The 16,001-nt window shown below is 44.0% G+C and overlaps 1 protein-coding gene across 3 annotated transcripts in view; it reads right to left on the reverse strand.

Moving 5' to 3' along the window:
- The window catches only part of sfl (N-deacetylase and N-sulfotransferase sfl), a 126,705-nt gene that overhangs the window by 50,052 nt on the left and 60,652 nt on the right, over nt 1–16,001 (reverse strand). For all 3 annotated transcript variants that reach the window (XM_065439416.1, XM_065439417.1, XM_065439415.1), the window contains 5 exons: nt 14,947–15,150; nt 13,557–13,683; nt 13,352–13,467; nt 12,990–13,175; nt 1,628–1,756 (listed from right to left, as the gene is read on the reverse strand). In XM_065439416.1, coding sequence (XP_065295488.1) covers nt 1,628–1,756; nt 12,990–13,175; nt 13,352–13,467; nt 13,557–13,683; nt 14,947–15,150 — 762 coding nt within the window. The remainder of the gene's footprint in view (nt 1–1,627; nt 1,757–12,989; nt 13,176–13,351; nt 13,468–13,556; nt 13,684–14,946; nt 15,151–16,001) is intronic.

Below are 16,001 nucleotides of genomic sequence, written 5' to 3' on the forward strand. Positions count from 1 at the left end.
AAACAAAAGCCACAATATTTCTCTTGAGCCTGCATCCTCGCTTCTAGCAGCCAAACCGGATATGTGTTGCTCCGTCTGGTTATAACTAGCAAACAGCAAATACTGCACCTTCAGCCAGATGCTCCACTGTTCACATTTGAGTTGACGCCAATACCATTTATAGGGAAAAACAGGCTATAACAGGGCCTCTTCCCACTCTCGTTTAGCCTCCCATAGAACTTCCTGTATACCTATACTGCTTATAGTGCAGCTGCACAAGACTAAGTACCAGTTATAATGCGGTTTTCGCAGGAAAATCCCACAGACAAGCGCAGTAACAAGTTCACTTCTCAACGAGGTGTGCCCGCCAATGGGAGGGTAGAGCAGGAGACGCTACAAAAGAAAAAAGAAAAAAAAAAGAAAGAGAAAGAAAGGAACAAAGAAAAGCAGCTGCAGTGCAATGGGAGTGCGTGGTGGTTGCCTAAGTGATGGAGCAGCCTTTGCTTGGCCACTTATTAGTGGCATGCACGACGGCTTCAGCTTGTGTGCACCCATTGCGATACAGATCATCGTGAACTGCAGATATCACGCGTACGACCTTGACTGTCATTTTAAGCGGTGTTCTGCGAATTTAGAGTTTTAGGCTTGATATCCACATGCAAGCTTCTGCCGTTCCTACCAGTACATGCACATACAAACTTAGTTGGTGCTCGCAGTAGTTGCCGCAGCCGACTGCTTCAGAAACCAAACTCCGCTTCACACGTGATGCCATCGGTTCAGCCCGCGCACGTGATCGCTCGCCCAATCTCTATGTAATACTCTATGTGTACGAACATATCAAGGGCAAGTTTCCCGCAATGGCATGCCACCTGACACCCAAGCCAGCTGGGCCTAATCAGCACCTCTCGCCAGGAATCCGCGACCAATGTTGCGGTTTCATGCTGAGTCAACGAAACTTGTCGCAGTGGCTGTATGGCACATGGAAAGCAGAGGAACCAACTCGATAATGAAAGTAAGGGCACACAGGTGGCATGGGCAACACTCGAATGGCAGCAACTAGGTCCACGATCTTCAACATCATTCACACATGGATCAGTCCGAGAAATCAAACGAAACGCTGTATGCCGTCCGAAATTTTGGTCGCGATTCTACATTAGTTCTGTGGAGTTGGTGGCAGCGCATGGAATTTCTAATAATCCAGCAGGTCTGGAAAACCAGTGGGCAACTTTCTCCCTAATGTTGCGCGCTCTCTCTCTCTCTTTTTGTTACTTTGTCTGCTTTATGCAAAGACGGCAGGTCCTTGGTCATGAACTTTTCCATGTTCGTAAACTTAGACGAATGCAACATCCTGATTGCATGCTCCGATTTTCGGATATGCGCAGCTACTTGGGCACGTTTTGCCTTTGAAAAATGTTTTGGTTATAGTGTGGATATCCACGACTCTGGTGACTTATTTTATAAGCAGCCTATGCTGCAGTATCAAAAAAAGAAGAAAAAAGAAAAAAAAGAAAAAAGAAAAAGAGACTGCACAAGCCATTTCCAAGCAAGGTACATTCTCAGAGAGCAGCTGTATAGTAATGAATGCTGCTGCATTCCCCAGGTAGTGTAATTTCCAACAGTAACATGTATCTATAGTCTTGTTTCTTACCGGATTGTAAACAAACAAGTAGAACAGATCACCACCATGAATGCTTCTGTCCAATTTTTCTCTGCCACCTGGATATCGCTCAAGGAAGATGGTATGAGTATAAAGGCCACATGTCTGTCTTGGCAGTACCTGCAAGTTCAAGCACAAGAACAAATTTGCCACGGTGCCAAGAAAAAAAAAGGGGGGGGGGGGGAGCCACCCAACACAAAATCAGGGAGAGAATTTGCAATATACTGTCTATGTGCAAGACAACAGCACAGAACCACTCTTCGCTCTCAATAAATTTACCGTATATACTCGAATCTAACACATACCTTTTTCCCGATATAATGGGTCCGAAAATTGCATGCGCATTAGAATCGAGTACGACACTAAATCCGCATTACCATATCACCATCGGCATTCAAAAAAATGGCCGCCTCGTATGCGCTTCTAGCCTAGCTGCGGTGGCTTGCTCCATGTGCATACCTCCATGTTGTACGTGTAACCAGGCGCTGGTGTAACCTAGTCTACCGCCTGTCTTCCCGTTTTCTGCGTTTATTCAATCAGCATGGAAGTGCCAACTGCGAGGACACGCCGAGCTTACCATGATGCCGCATTTAAAAGGAAAGTTATCATGTGCGTGGAGACGGACGGAAATAGGGCCACATCAAGGGCATTTGAAGTTCCTGAAACTTGCGTGCGGGACTGGCGCAAACAGAAGGAGAATATTTTTGCCAGCAAAGCAACAAAGAAGGGTTTCAGTGTACCAAAGCAGGGCTGCTTTGCCAAAATAGAAGAGCTGCTCGCGGAATACGTGCAAGTGCAGCGAGCGGCACAGCGGTCTGTGATGACCGATCTGCTCAGAGTACCCACAGAAAGGGCTAAGGCGGAGTGACTTCAAAGCTATCAAATTTATGAAAAGAAAAGGCTTTTCTCTTCGAAGTCAAACAGGGATATGCCAAAAATTGACGAAAGAATATGAAGAGAAATTGCACAGTTTTCAGTGGTACATTTTGAAGTTGCACCATAGAAACGGCTACCACTTCGGACAGATTGGAAATGCCGATCAAACGCCGCTCTACTTTGACATGCCTGCCACCACAACCGTTGAAAAGAAAGGCGCGAAGCAAGTGCGCGTTTTGTCGTCCAGCCATGAAAAAACTAGAGTCACCGCAATGCTTTGTTGCGCTGCAGATGGGCACAAGCTGCCCCCATATCTTATCTTCAGACGGAAGACGCACCCGAAAGGAATCGTGTTTCTGAGTGGTGTGATTGTGCGCGCAAATGAAAAAGGTTGGATGACCACGGACTTGGTCACTGACTGGATTGATAACGTTTAGTGGAAGAGACTCAGCGGCAGTTTGGGTCTGCGTGGGATGCTTCTGCTCGACACATTCAGGTGCCACCTTGACCAGCGCATCAAGGACAAGCTGGCTGCATGCACCGGCGATCTTTTCATGATACTCGGCGGCATGACATCGCAGCTCCAGCCACTCTATGTTTGTTTTAACAAGCCAGTGAAAGATAGAATTTGGGCACTCTACACTGAATAGTTTGTCAGTGGCTGTCACGAATTCACGCCCACCAATAAAATGAAGAGTGCCTCGCTGCAGGACTTTGTTGGATGGGTGAAAGATGCATGGTGCACGATCCCGTCTGCCATGGTCAATAAGGCCTTTAAAGAGTGCAGGATTTCGAATGCCATGGACGGCACCGAGGATGAAATGCTTTGGTCTGTTGATAGCGATAAGGAGTTGTCCGATAGCGACATCGAGTGATCGAGCGCGTTAAAATCGAGTAAATACGGTAAGTATTTTAGTTCTGAAATCTGCTCTAGCCCTGGTTCCATGCAGGAGGCTACAGTGGCTCTTAGCATTAGCCACTAATGGAAAAACAAAAGACCTTGACTCTAGTGACTGATTCTTTTCAACTCAATTACCGCAAACAGCAGTCATGAGCCCTCAACTCCTCAATGTGTTTAATCCTCTATGGTGCTGTATATCGGGAAAATAAGAGAAAAAATTTATTGCTGGTCTACTGTTCCTACTAAATCATTATGCAAGAACGAATTTGTTTCTTAGAGAAATAAATTATAAATTGGTATGTTGTTGTTTGGTAGCATTGCGCCATAATGTAATGCAAATCTATGCTTGTCACTATTGCTAGGTGCCATATTTTATGAACTAACACGCAACCTCTATAAAAAGATATGGGTCTGAAAAACTGCTTGTGTGTTCCAATCAAATACGAAACCTACAGAGCTTGCGGCATTGGAAACGCGACTGTCGGAGCCATCAGACTCAGCATCATCACCATTACAAAATTACAGCGGAGCACATTTCCTTGAAGGAAATGTCCTCTAAAAGTGATAGCAGCATCTGTAAAAGTGATCACTCAAAAATACCGCCTTGTGTGCTTGGTATCTATGACCAATGAAATGCAAAATTCACCGATGATGCACTGCTTTCATTATGAAAGCATATTTAAAGGAAGCAGTTTCCCTACTGTGAAGGTAAATGCTGCTCATCTCATGTTTTTCTTATTGCAAATGTGAGGACACGCTATACAGTAAACTCTCAGGTGTACGAACATCGGCTGAACGAATATTTCAGAATAACGAACTTTTAGAAAATCCCCGGCAGTTTTTCTATGAATTCAATCCAAAACTCTTTCAGTTAAAAGATTTCTGAATAGTGAATATTTCAGTTCAGCAAACTTCATCAGTGGAGCCGGGCTCAGTTTTTAAATCAGTTCAACGAAGTTTTGCGCTCTGCAGCACTGGCGTAGCCGATGCCCGCCACTGCTAAATCGCCCTCCAGTGGCGGCTATGTGCAGTGTGACAGTGGTTACCTGTGCTGAAATATCAGGTCTGGAAATTATTTCCAATGTTCATCCCGAAGAAGAGTGCAATGAGGAAGATGCAACGGCAGAGGCAGATTCAAATCCTGTAATCCTAGCCGAGGCTGTAGAATGCGTAGCAATGTTGCGAGACTGTCTCAGCAAGAAGCTGTGCCAGAGGAAGCGTACGAAAACGTTGACTCTCTGGACAGCTTTGTTACTTCTTGTGCTTTAAGAGCACCAGTGCAAGTGAAAATTATATATATTTTTTAAAATGAGATAGGCAGCAATGCAACTGTTATGCACTTGGTATACATTGATGTGCATAACTCCATAAATTGCATTTCACACTTTTGACTCGATGTCTGCTGTGCCCTCTGCTGTTCCATATTCTAGTGAACATTCAGTTCAGTGAACTTTCAGTTAAGTAAACTATTCCCTTGGGTCCCTTGAAGTTCACTCAAGTGAGGGTTCCCTGTATTTCTCTTTTAGAAATTGGGGGCATATTAAATTCAGGTGCATGTCACATTCAAGTGCATGTTACATTCAGGTGTATGTTACATTCAGGTGCACTTTTATCTTCTTAGTCTAAGCCTCCAAAATTGGGTGTGCGTATTTGGGGGTGTGCTAGAATCATGTCAATATGCTATGCACTGAACAGGTACTGTTGGCCATTTGTACCAAACTCATGCATTCAACTATATAAAAACTTATGAAGAACCAATCCCGGTTGCTATCAAAGAATGTGTTTAGCATGCTTTTAGAGGTGCTTATTTATGGCACTATGTTGCACTATGTATTATAGGTGATGTTATATAGGGATTATTTATTCATTGAGCATGCAGACACTGCACGGGGTTCTGAACCTGTCCTTGAGGAAATGGCACTCAAAGTAGCACCAGTTGTATGGTGCTTTTGGGTCTGTGTTAGAGGCTGTGTTATTCTTCGGCGTTGGCCACTAAATAAATTAGACAATCACGCAAGATCACGGCAAGTTCCCAGAGAATGCTAAACATATTTAAAAAATTGGACTCAGTTTATGCAGTGAATAGTGGGCCAAATTAGAACATTTCAGGAAAAAGTCCGAATGCTACAACCACTAACGCGGAATGTTATCAAGCAAACCCAAACGCCAATGTGAGTGCCTCGTTACTGTGTGAGAAGCTACGCTATTAAAAATGTTCATGCCTGTATTTCTGATTGCTGCCATCACATATAAGTTTACAGAATGTCTGCGGCTAAGAGACATAAATTAGTGTGGGCATGTAAAAGAAAGAAATACAATAGTATTGCCCAGCCCGCACTCCCAGGCTACACAAAAAGCTGGAAACATACAACCTCTGACAAAAGAAGACCAAATGTTACCCACTTTCGCGCCACGTTACCATATGGCCACGAACATGAATTGTAATGCTTCACGTTTGTAAGAAATGCCAAGACTTTAAAATAAGATGTCGGTCTTTTATTGGTCCTTATGAACATAATTTTATTTTTCATGCAGCTAGGACAACTTCACAAGCATAAAGACAGTTAACAAAAGCAAACTTGAAGAAAATTCGTCAATGAGCTCGCGTGCTTCTGCCTTGATGCAAAATTCACAGGTGTTGCTCTCTGGAGGAGAAAGCCTGAACTAGGAACCTTGAAAGATAGGTACATAACAAAACAGCCGCTCAGCACATTAGTAAAATGATACTAGCTTGTGCATGAACTAGCTTGTGGGTCTCGGAGGCTGGGCAGAAAGTGGTACGTTACAAAACAATAACGCTGCCACATAGAAGGTTAAATACTCCCTCGTGAAATGATTAACAGGTACTTCTGAAAAACTTTAGGACAACTTCAGTGCCACATGTATAACTCCAGGAAATTTCTGAACAATAGTGACACTCAGTATTTTTTCCCGGGTAGCTACTCTAATTGCATGCAGACAATATGCACTACATTCATCGAAAGCACATTCTGCTTGTACACGTTTCGAAAGCAGGTGTCCCTGCAGATTCTCATTGCACATGGCCTGCAGCTGGCATGCAGCTGTAGATGCACTGTCTACAGAATCATCCACTGGCAAGCAGGTCAAGCAAGATGTACAGTTAACAAGCCATCCACATGATGGCACGAATACATGCTCCACATTCCGGACACCATTAATTTTGATAAATCAATTGCAGTATTTACTCGAATCTAACGAGCACTTTTTCCAATAAAACAGGTCCGAAAATTGTGTGCGCATTACAATCGAGTACGACCTTTAATCTGTGTTACCATATCGCCATCAGCATTTCAAAATGGCCGCCTTGTACGCGCTTCGAGCCTAGCTGCCATAGCTTCCTCTATGTCCTGCAGTACGTGTGCTTAGGCAATGCTTCCTTAGGCTTAGGTTAGTGCACCGTCCGTCTTCCCACTTACTGCGTTTGCTCTATCAGTATGGAAGTGCCAAGTGCAAAGACATGCCGAGTTCATCACGATGCCACAATTGAAAGGAAAGCGATCATGTGTGCGGAGACAGACGGAAATCTGGCCGCATCGCAGGCGTTCGGAGTTTCCGAAACTTGTGTGGGGGACTGGCGCAAACAGGAGAGGCGTTCTACACTGGCGGCTGCTACGTGAGGCATGGCCGCGCAGCCCCTATCTTGAAAGCGATCTGCTATAGAGACAAGAGTCTACACATCTAGGCGTATCGCGCTGTGTTCTCGTTGCTTAGTTCACGTTGAATCAAGCACAAAGGTAAATTCCCTCACTCCTGCTACCGCACGTCCTCGCTCCAGCGTTTTACAGAGTTTCCGCAGTCATTGGGTGAGACGTGTTCATGCTTGCTTGTGCGCGCGTGATACCATGCTTGTTAATTTAGCTAGTATGCTTCATACTTCGATGCTTCACCTTTCGGACGAAACTATGACTTTATTTATCGCAACTTTAGTGCATTGGGAGTAAATGTTTATTTTTTCCAAGTGAGAGAAAGTTGTATTTCTGTATGAAAGAATGAGGAGCGCAGTACTGCAATGGACTTTTCTTTTTTGGGGGTTACGGCAAACGGGTGCATGTTACAGTCTAGAGTGTTTTTTTTTCCTTTTTTTTGGTCGTGGAAAACATGTGTGCATTAGAATTGAGGAAATAGAGTACTTCACTTATTCTGGACTTTCCAATGTGAGAAGATGATTTGACAATGAAAGTATGCACAGTCAAATGCAGCAATCCCTCATTATGACGCGATCGCTTCACTCAAAATATCACTTTATCCAAAATTTCTTCCGGTCCCGACCCAAAAGCATGCATTTTAAGCCGCGTTACTCGAAGTGCACGAAGAGCTTGACCCGTTTAGAGCGAAGTGGCGAGCGGAAACATTGCCGTCGCCGAATGGCAGCGGCCCTTTTGCACATGCAGTGTCAAATTAATACCGCCGACGAATTAATTTCATGCAAGCACAGGACAGGCCACAAAAGTACCAAACCCACGACCAATGACTGCCTAGTAATGGGTACCAAGTGAGTGCCGTGTGCTTCCAGCTGTTTACTGCAGAGCGAATGAAAGCTGTCACATTCCATGTTGCACTGTGCCCGAGCCATTAATATCGGTCGCAATCGCATCGCTGGTGTCCCCCTTGATAGAATCCACACGAAAATGAAGTTTTCCTGATGCTTTGACATGCCAGAAAACCGCGGTCTTTTGTATGCTGAAAAGTGGCCAAAAGACTGCGGGCGGACTTGCGCCATAGCATTCCATGGGGTGCACTCGACGAGTTTTAGCACTTTAAAGAGCACTTGTGGTGCTGAAATGTGCCGAAAAGTACAAAAGAAGTGTCCCTCCGATTATAAGTGCCATGTTCGATGTGAGGAGCAACATTAACAGATTTGGGGAAGCCGGCCTAGAAATTTGCTCGCCATAATCGGCCTGCATCACAATAAAACGCCGCCCCTAGTTTCGTTGCACTTTTGACGGCGCAAATTGACTGATAACTTGCCGAAAACACAAAAGATATAAGCGTCGCCAGTCACGAGTCAGGCTGTCAACATAACAGGTCAACGCAAGATCGTGTTTTCCCGGTGATTTTTTCGAGCGGGTCGTTCTCCATTTGTGCCATACGACTGTAGACAAACGGTCTAAATGCATGGTAGGGTCATAGAATTTTGTTCCTAGACATTTATAAATGGTGCAGACACAGCGGTATGCAAACACCGGCACTCGCACCGAAAAAGTAGCACAGTGTTGTTGATAACGGTGCATCAAAAAACTCTCGTTTTGCAAGCTTCGCAGCTGCACACCTCAGAAAAATATTGCCTAGTGATCATGCAAAGTGCAGCTACTGCAAAACTGTTCAGTTTTCACAATCGGGCTATGTACCCACAATGAGCAGCTAATCGTTTTTTGAGCACAACAAACACAACCTCAGACTCGAGACACGGCATTTGCGGCACTTTCCAGCGTGATACTCTTGTAGTATTCCGTGACCTCTGCACCCACCCTATAAACGCGCCTCCCCCCACCTACCTTCCTCTCCTCATTTACTCTCCAGTCTGCAAGCCATTCGGATGCCAATCCCCCATCTCACTCGCCTTCATGTCAGCTCCTTTCCTTGCCTCCTCGCTGCCAGTTTCGACGTTGCTGCTCTTTCAAAGCTGCCCTCTTCCAGCCTGCCCTCCCGAGCACAATCTTCCACCAATGGGTGCGTTTCCATAGTTCCTGCTTCTTGGTCTCCACAACTGCAATTGCCTTTCTTCTGCTACACGTGAAGCCGATGCCAAGCCCACCATTGCAACCGTTGCCATCACCAGTGCGCACTGACGAGGAAAGCAAGATGCCCTGACAACATTTTGAAGCTTCTGCCTTCTGCATCGCCCGCCGCGTTCAGTCACTCTGGCGCAGACGGCACATGCATTTGGATCCGTGCTGCAGGCCATGTGATTGTGTGTTATTTGGGGTGCTTCAATAGGCTTGCCTCGCGTGTGCTTTTGTGGTCCACAGTGATAAATGGCTCTGTCAGTCTCTGGGTGAAAGTGTCTCACTTTGGAGCTCAAAGTTCTGCTGATAAAAGAAGTGGAAAAAGGTGGCATGCAGAAAACTTACATCACGAAGGAATTTGGCATACCCCTGTCTGCTTTATCAACTGTATTGAAAAACAAGGAGGCTGTGCTGGATGACTTTGAGAAGAACTTCTTGGCGAAAAGAAAGAGGAATCACGATTCGAAATACTCCGAAGTAGAAGGTGCACTTCTACAATGGCTGAAGAACACCAGGAGTGCAAATCTCCACAGACATGGACCTGCACTTACTGCAAAAGCCGAAGCATAAAGAACTCAAGTGCAGCAATGGCTGGCTTGAGCAGTTCAAGAAATGACAGGGCGTGACGTTGAAGTTGATCGTTGGCGAAAGCGCAGCCATGAACCATGACACTGCAGACGTACGGCAACAACATCGGCTCCAAGATCTACTTGAAAAGTATGAAGACAAAGACATCTACAACCTCGATGAGGCTGCATTTTTTTACAAGATGTTACCGAATTGCACGTTCATTACTATTGGCGGATCCTCATCTGGAGGAAAACAGAGCAAGGAAAGTGTCACGGTGCTGATGCAACAGGGAAGGACAAGCTTCCCTTGTTGATACAGGGGAAGGTGGAGAAGCCACGGTGCTTCCGAAATGCAACTATTCCCAAGAAATGCATATAAAGAAGTAACAAGCGAGCATGGATGACTGCTGCTCTTTTTGAAGACTTCGTGTGCCTTCTGGATAGACGGTTCAACGCAAAGAATCGGCAAGTGCTTTTCATAATTGACAATTGTCAAAGCCATGGGAAGATCAACAACCTCAAGGCGATCACTTTGAAATTTTTGGCTGCGAACACAACTGCAGTATTGCAACCGATGGATCAGAGCATCACTGAGACCACCCGGAAGCTGCACCGCAAGGCTCTTTTGCAGCGTATGCTCACAGCGTATGACGCCAGCAAGAGGTACAACATTTATTTGCTTGGTGCGATCCATTTGCTGAACTTTTCATGGAAAGAACTCACACCTTCGAAGGTCACTAACTGCTTTGGAATACTGGCTTTGACCCCACCATCGTCAACGACCCTGATGATGACCAGACTTACAGCAATCTGCTGCACGTCTGGTTAAATTGGTAGCAACAAATTGCCGGCCAAGAGGTAGAAGGCGACTTCAAAAGATTCGAATTGGCCGACGCTGCTGCTCCTGTGTTCACCCCAGCGACAGATGCGGAGATACTGTTGTGGTCGGCCGTTCGCCCTGCGAAACCCTTCGGTCACGGCTCGCACGATAATGGGGAACAGGCCGACGGCCTTGTCAAAATGGTTATCGACACGGATCAATTATGACCAGCACGGGACTACCTCATTCAGGAGAGGTTTGAGCAATTGGCAATGATACGGCTGTCACCTGTAAGCTGCACAAATTGGACGCGTCCAAGCAGGAGACGCGGTCAGTGAAATGATGTGGCTGTCACCTGTCAGCAGCACAAACCGGTGTGTCCAAGCCGGAGACGATGATCCGGCCATCACCTGTCAGAATACGATCGGAGTCAGCATATGTTCCCCTCCTTTCCCTGTTTGTGCCCAGGATGTACGTGCATTTCTGACCAAGTTCCCCTTTTAGGGAGGGGCAACCTACCTCCGGATTGGTGGGACCTGATGTCATTGGTCTCCTGACACCAAATTGGTGGGACCAGATGTCATCGGCCTCCTGACACCAGATTGGGGGAAGTGACTAAACAATGCTCACGCAAGGTATAAAAGGAGCTACGGACGGCGGGAGTGATCGGCAACTACCACTTCCTCATCAACTTTTCTGTATTACTTTGCATTTTCTTCTGCTTGTGTAAATATATGCGTGTTTGTCTAACGTCCTGAATATCGAACCCAGCCTCACGTTCACTTACCCCGCCATGAAGAAAGAGGATCCCATGTCTTCGAACCTCGAGTCGCAACAGTACTAATTGACATTGTTGGTGGCCCCGATGAGGACGAAGAACTGGCAGACAAAGAGCCATGTGAAGTGCCGACTATGGTGCAGATGCAAGAGTATCTATGCCTGCTACGAAATAGCCTGCTGCGAAATAAGGTTGAATGCATTGGGCGGCAACCACGGCATTGTGTAATGCTTGGTCAAATCAGAGCAGGGGTTGCTCGCGCACGGTAAGAACTTGAAACAGCCAAAGCTCACTGCATTTTTTTCACCTATGAAGTTTTTCTTCACTGAATACATTGTATTTTGACTTCCTCACAGTTGTGGGACAATTCAAGATCAACTGCTTTAGCTTTTCTCGAGTGGTCGCTTATACCAAATTACCACTTATAACGAACTTTTTCGCCATCCCGCTTACTTCGTTATAATGAGGGATTACTGTACATTCATATGGATTTCACAAAGAAGAGCCTGTGAGTTCGATAAAGCATGTAATTCATTATGAAAGTCTTATAAATTCTTACAACTAAAACATGTCTTCTTTTTTTGAATATAGGAACTTGCTTTAGTGGGAAAAATGCTGATCAGCTATTAGGTGAACAAGCTGACATTGTGAAATTATATGCTCATTAACCGGTGCACATAGACCTAAACAGGTTGTGCGAGCTGATGTTTATGCACACAAATTTTTTTGAGATGCTCTTGCCATTATTGAGTTTCCTACAACAATTACTAGAGAGAACTCTGGCGCTAGGATTTATGGCAGCTACAAGCCTGGCAGTTCAGCCAGCATGGCAATGATGGCTACTACATGGACCTGCCTAAACATAGTCTTGCTGGCTTTGTACGGCTTTGCAACTTTGCAAATGAAATTGTTTTAAGAAAATATTGCATTACGAACAACAAATGGTAGTGATTATGCATATATGACATCTTATCATCTTTTATGCTTAAAAAAGTAAGATTTCTTCGAAATTTAAACAGAGGCAGATGAAGCATAGTAAATAAAGCCACAAGAATGTCTCAAGCCATAAGCATGAAGAAACCATCATTCCCATAGTAGTTGAATGGTCGCAGTTCCACAGTAACTTTAGCAAGAAACTCTACACTTTGCACAGCATGGCTTGTCTTGGTGTCTGCTGCAGCACTAAAGCATACAGGACACCATGGCAGAAGGAAAAAAAAAATCTTTTTTTTCCTTCTTTCATTGCAGGCGAGGCAGTGGTGTGCAGAAATGTACCTTGCGAACTTCCTGCTTTCCTTACTGTACTTAGCCGAGTCTGGCACACACCACTCAATATAATCCGGTCTAAAATGCATACACCAGTCAGAGCCATGAAAAGCTTAGTGCATAAAACAATTTCTTCATGACGAGGATTTACTGTACATCAGTGTTTCAATATAAAAAATTCACGTTCAGTACGATTCTAAATACAATGTATCCAAAAGACTGGAAAACATAAGCTGCAAAATAATGCAACAACAAGAAGCATAAGCAGTCTCTGTCCTCGCTTTCAAGATGCGTAAGCAGTCTCTGTTCTCATTTGAAATAGTGACAAACTGCAATGAATATGATGCATGCTACTTCATAACCAAGCTAGACAGCGGGCAGTGTCAGCCAACTCACCATTATGTTACGATGGACAAATCCACGGCGCAGCCTAGCTGGCCTAAGGTGTGGGTACTCTTCAGTGCTGGTTACACGTATGTTCCAGACCTTCTTCCAGGCATCGTATAAGGGCTCATGAACAGGGTACACACCGGAATGATGAGGTGCCACTGAATAGCCAGAGTCTGTCTGGATACGGTGCTTCTGTCAACAACAAAGGGAAGCTGTTCTTTAGTCGACATTACTTCAAACTGCAGCATGCTGCACAGTTATAAATTACAATCTTAAATGCATGCCTTTATGCAAGAATTGGGATCTATACACAAGCAATTACGTTTTCCATGTAGAACCTTATCAATGGAAAATCACCATCCTTTTACCTTGGCAAACTCACGATTGAGCCTCATTTCAGTCTCTAGTAGCGTCACATTGTCATAAAGATGAGGCTGGCTATGGCTCCACATGTGACAAAACCACCAGAACTCGTGGGCATGAGCTAGGGTAAAAGCAAAACAGTCAAGATTACAAATAAGTCTTGCTTGAAATAAAGGGACTCAATGTCGGTGAAGTGAACCTGGAACTCACAGAGCAGCATGTCATCTCCTTTATTTTCCTCGTGTGATCCACGATGGTAAAATTTCCCAGAAAAGCCAAGATTGAAGCGGAAGCCATGAATTAATTTCCGGAACTGTTGCTGTGCATCCAGTAGTGCCTAAAAAATTTTTAGACATGTTAAATACTGTGCATAGGCAAGCAAGTTGCAAAGAATTACAGAAGCAAGTACGCAGACATGCCAACCATGAATTGGTAAAAGTACTAAGATCGAAGCTAGAAAACTACTGAAATTTGGATGCTGAAATAGTAAACATGTGAAACATGCCAAAATATGCTTTAACACATGCAATGTTGCCCTTCATTCTTCTTTTTAAAGCAAGAAAATGCACCAATATTGTATTTTCAAAAATGCACGAACAAGTGATTTTAACTGCGGAATGGTATATTAAGCAAAACAGAAATATTTCATAGTTTTTTTCCGCTGTTGACAATGCCATTGGACCAATTCTTGCATTTCTTTGTAGTGAAATGCAACAAGATATTATGTCTACTAGGGTAGAAAACCTTAAAATCCCAGTGGTCCACACTACAAAAAATGTATACTTCTGTCCTTGCAGGATTTCATACTGCATAAGAGATGTACAGATTAACAAAGAATAAACGCAGAGTAAGAAGAAATAAACACTTGAAATTACTTTTCCAACATCCTGTCACTGAAACTCAGCAACAACACACAAGGTGCACTTAGCAAGAACAATGGTAGCCACTCTAACCATGATCAGGGATACAAAGCTAAATTCAATGTTAAGCAACACAGAGACAAATGTGCTGAAATTGGTAACCGTGAGGTTAATTATTGGATGCAAGTAAAAAATGACAAATTGACTGGAATCATATAATATAGCAATTATGAATAGGTGCTAAACATCTGGAATTTAATAATTTAATTTAATAATATCATAAAACTTGGCAGGTACGCATGCCAGGATAATACAGCATTTTTTCTAAACAGGAGCACTGACGCCTTGGAAGATCTCTGGGAGATGCTGCTGTCTTGCAGTGTAATTGGGCTGATATTTGAGTTTCAGCCAGCAAGTACAGGGAGTCTCTGATGAAAGCAAAACAAGGAACATGCAGCTCATGCTCCATTACTATGTTTTGCTGGCACCAAAAGTCTAAATAGCCATAAGACACGAAATGCAGCGCTGTACCCTGTGAACATATAACCAGCCAATGCTAGCAGCTTGCGTGCCTAATCTTTATTGCATTTGCCAGTGCTTCTGATAGCCTAAAAAAAAAAAGAAAACTTCCGAATTGAAGCAATACCACATCATCAAGCAATAATGCCAGCCTGGAGCCCTTTGATGGCAAAATATAATTGTCAACGAGGCAATGCTAAAAACAGAAAAGAGGAATTAACCTGCACATCATGGGTCATCATACGACTGCCCCGCTCAGCCACAAAGATGTCATCGATGTCTATGAGAAGGTAGCGCTGCAGGGGCAGACTCAGCTTGCCATGTGAGAGAAAGGAAATTGAATCCAAGAATAGCAATTTGTGCAACCAGAAGCCAAAGCCATTTCCAAAAATAACCCTCTGGATGCCATCGAATCTCCCTATGTCCTGAAAGGCAAAGAGAAGAAAAAGAATGTAACCCACTTGATGAAACATATTTCAAGGCATTTGCTCCAAACTTGTTCCAATTAAAGTTAAAAACATCGATAACCATAACATAATCTCTAATACTAAATGCGAAAAATTGCAAGGGCATTAAATACACTTCTTAGAAGACAACATTATTTTGCACAATGCATGATCTGAATGCTGAAAAGTAAAGAAGATACCGCAACCAGTTTACTCCCTTCATTTATTGCACATTAAGGGGGTAATGACACCACAGAGATCATGGTTAATATGGATTCTGCTATACAGTCCTCATGTTAAAAGAAATGCCTCACATTCTACATGTCACATATGTCAGGAAAATGTCACAGCAGTCGTGGCACAAACAATCTGATTGGGTACATTCCTTTTTGGAATAAAAAAGAAAGCAATGATCTGAACACATTAGGCAGAATACAAATGCAACTATTGAAGCAGTATCCGTCTTTGCCATCGCCAACAATATTTGCCACGAAATCGAACTACAGGTGGCAGCACCGTCACCACACTAGGGTGGATAGGCGGTCAACAACACGCATTGAAATGTACATGCAGGCTGTGAACTATTTGGCCTGGTAATCTTGTAATGAAACATGCCAACTGCCATGAACTGACCTTATATTGCCCTCAAATTGCAGATTTACTTTAAAGAAGTGCAAACTGTCATTGAGCAGTGGACTGGCACTCAGCCACACATTCTATTTTGGCACTTTCTTAAGGATTTTCGTGTGCTTTGCCTATTCTGTTAATATTGTTGTGCAAGTTAAATACTACTTAATTCTCTGCGAATCATGCACTGCTTTCAAGAAGTC

This window comes from Dermacentor albipictus, chromosome 1 (assembly GCF_038994185.2).
Source record: "Dermacentor albipictus isolate Rhodes 1998 colony chromosome 1, USDA_Dalb.pri_finalv2, whole genome shotgun sequence".
Classification (NCBI taxonomy): Eukaryota; Metazoa; Arthropoda; class Arachnida; order Ixodida; family Ixodidae; genus Dermacentor; species Dermacentor albipictus.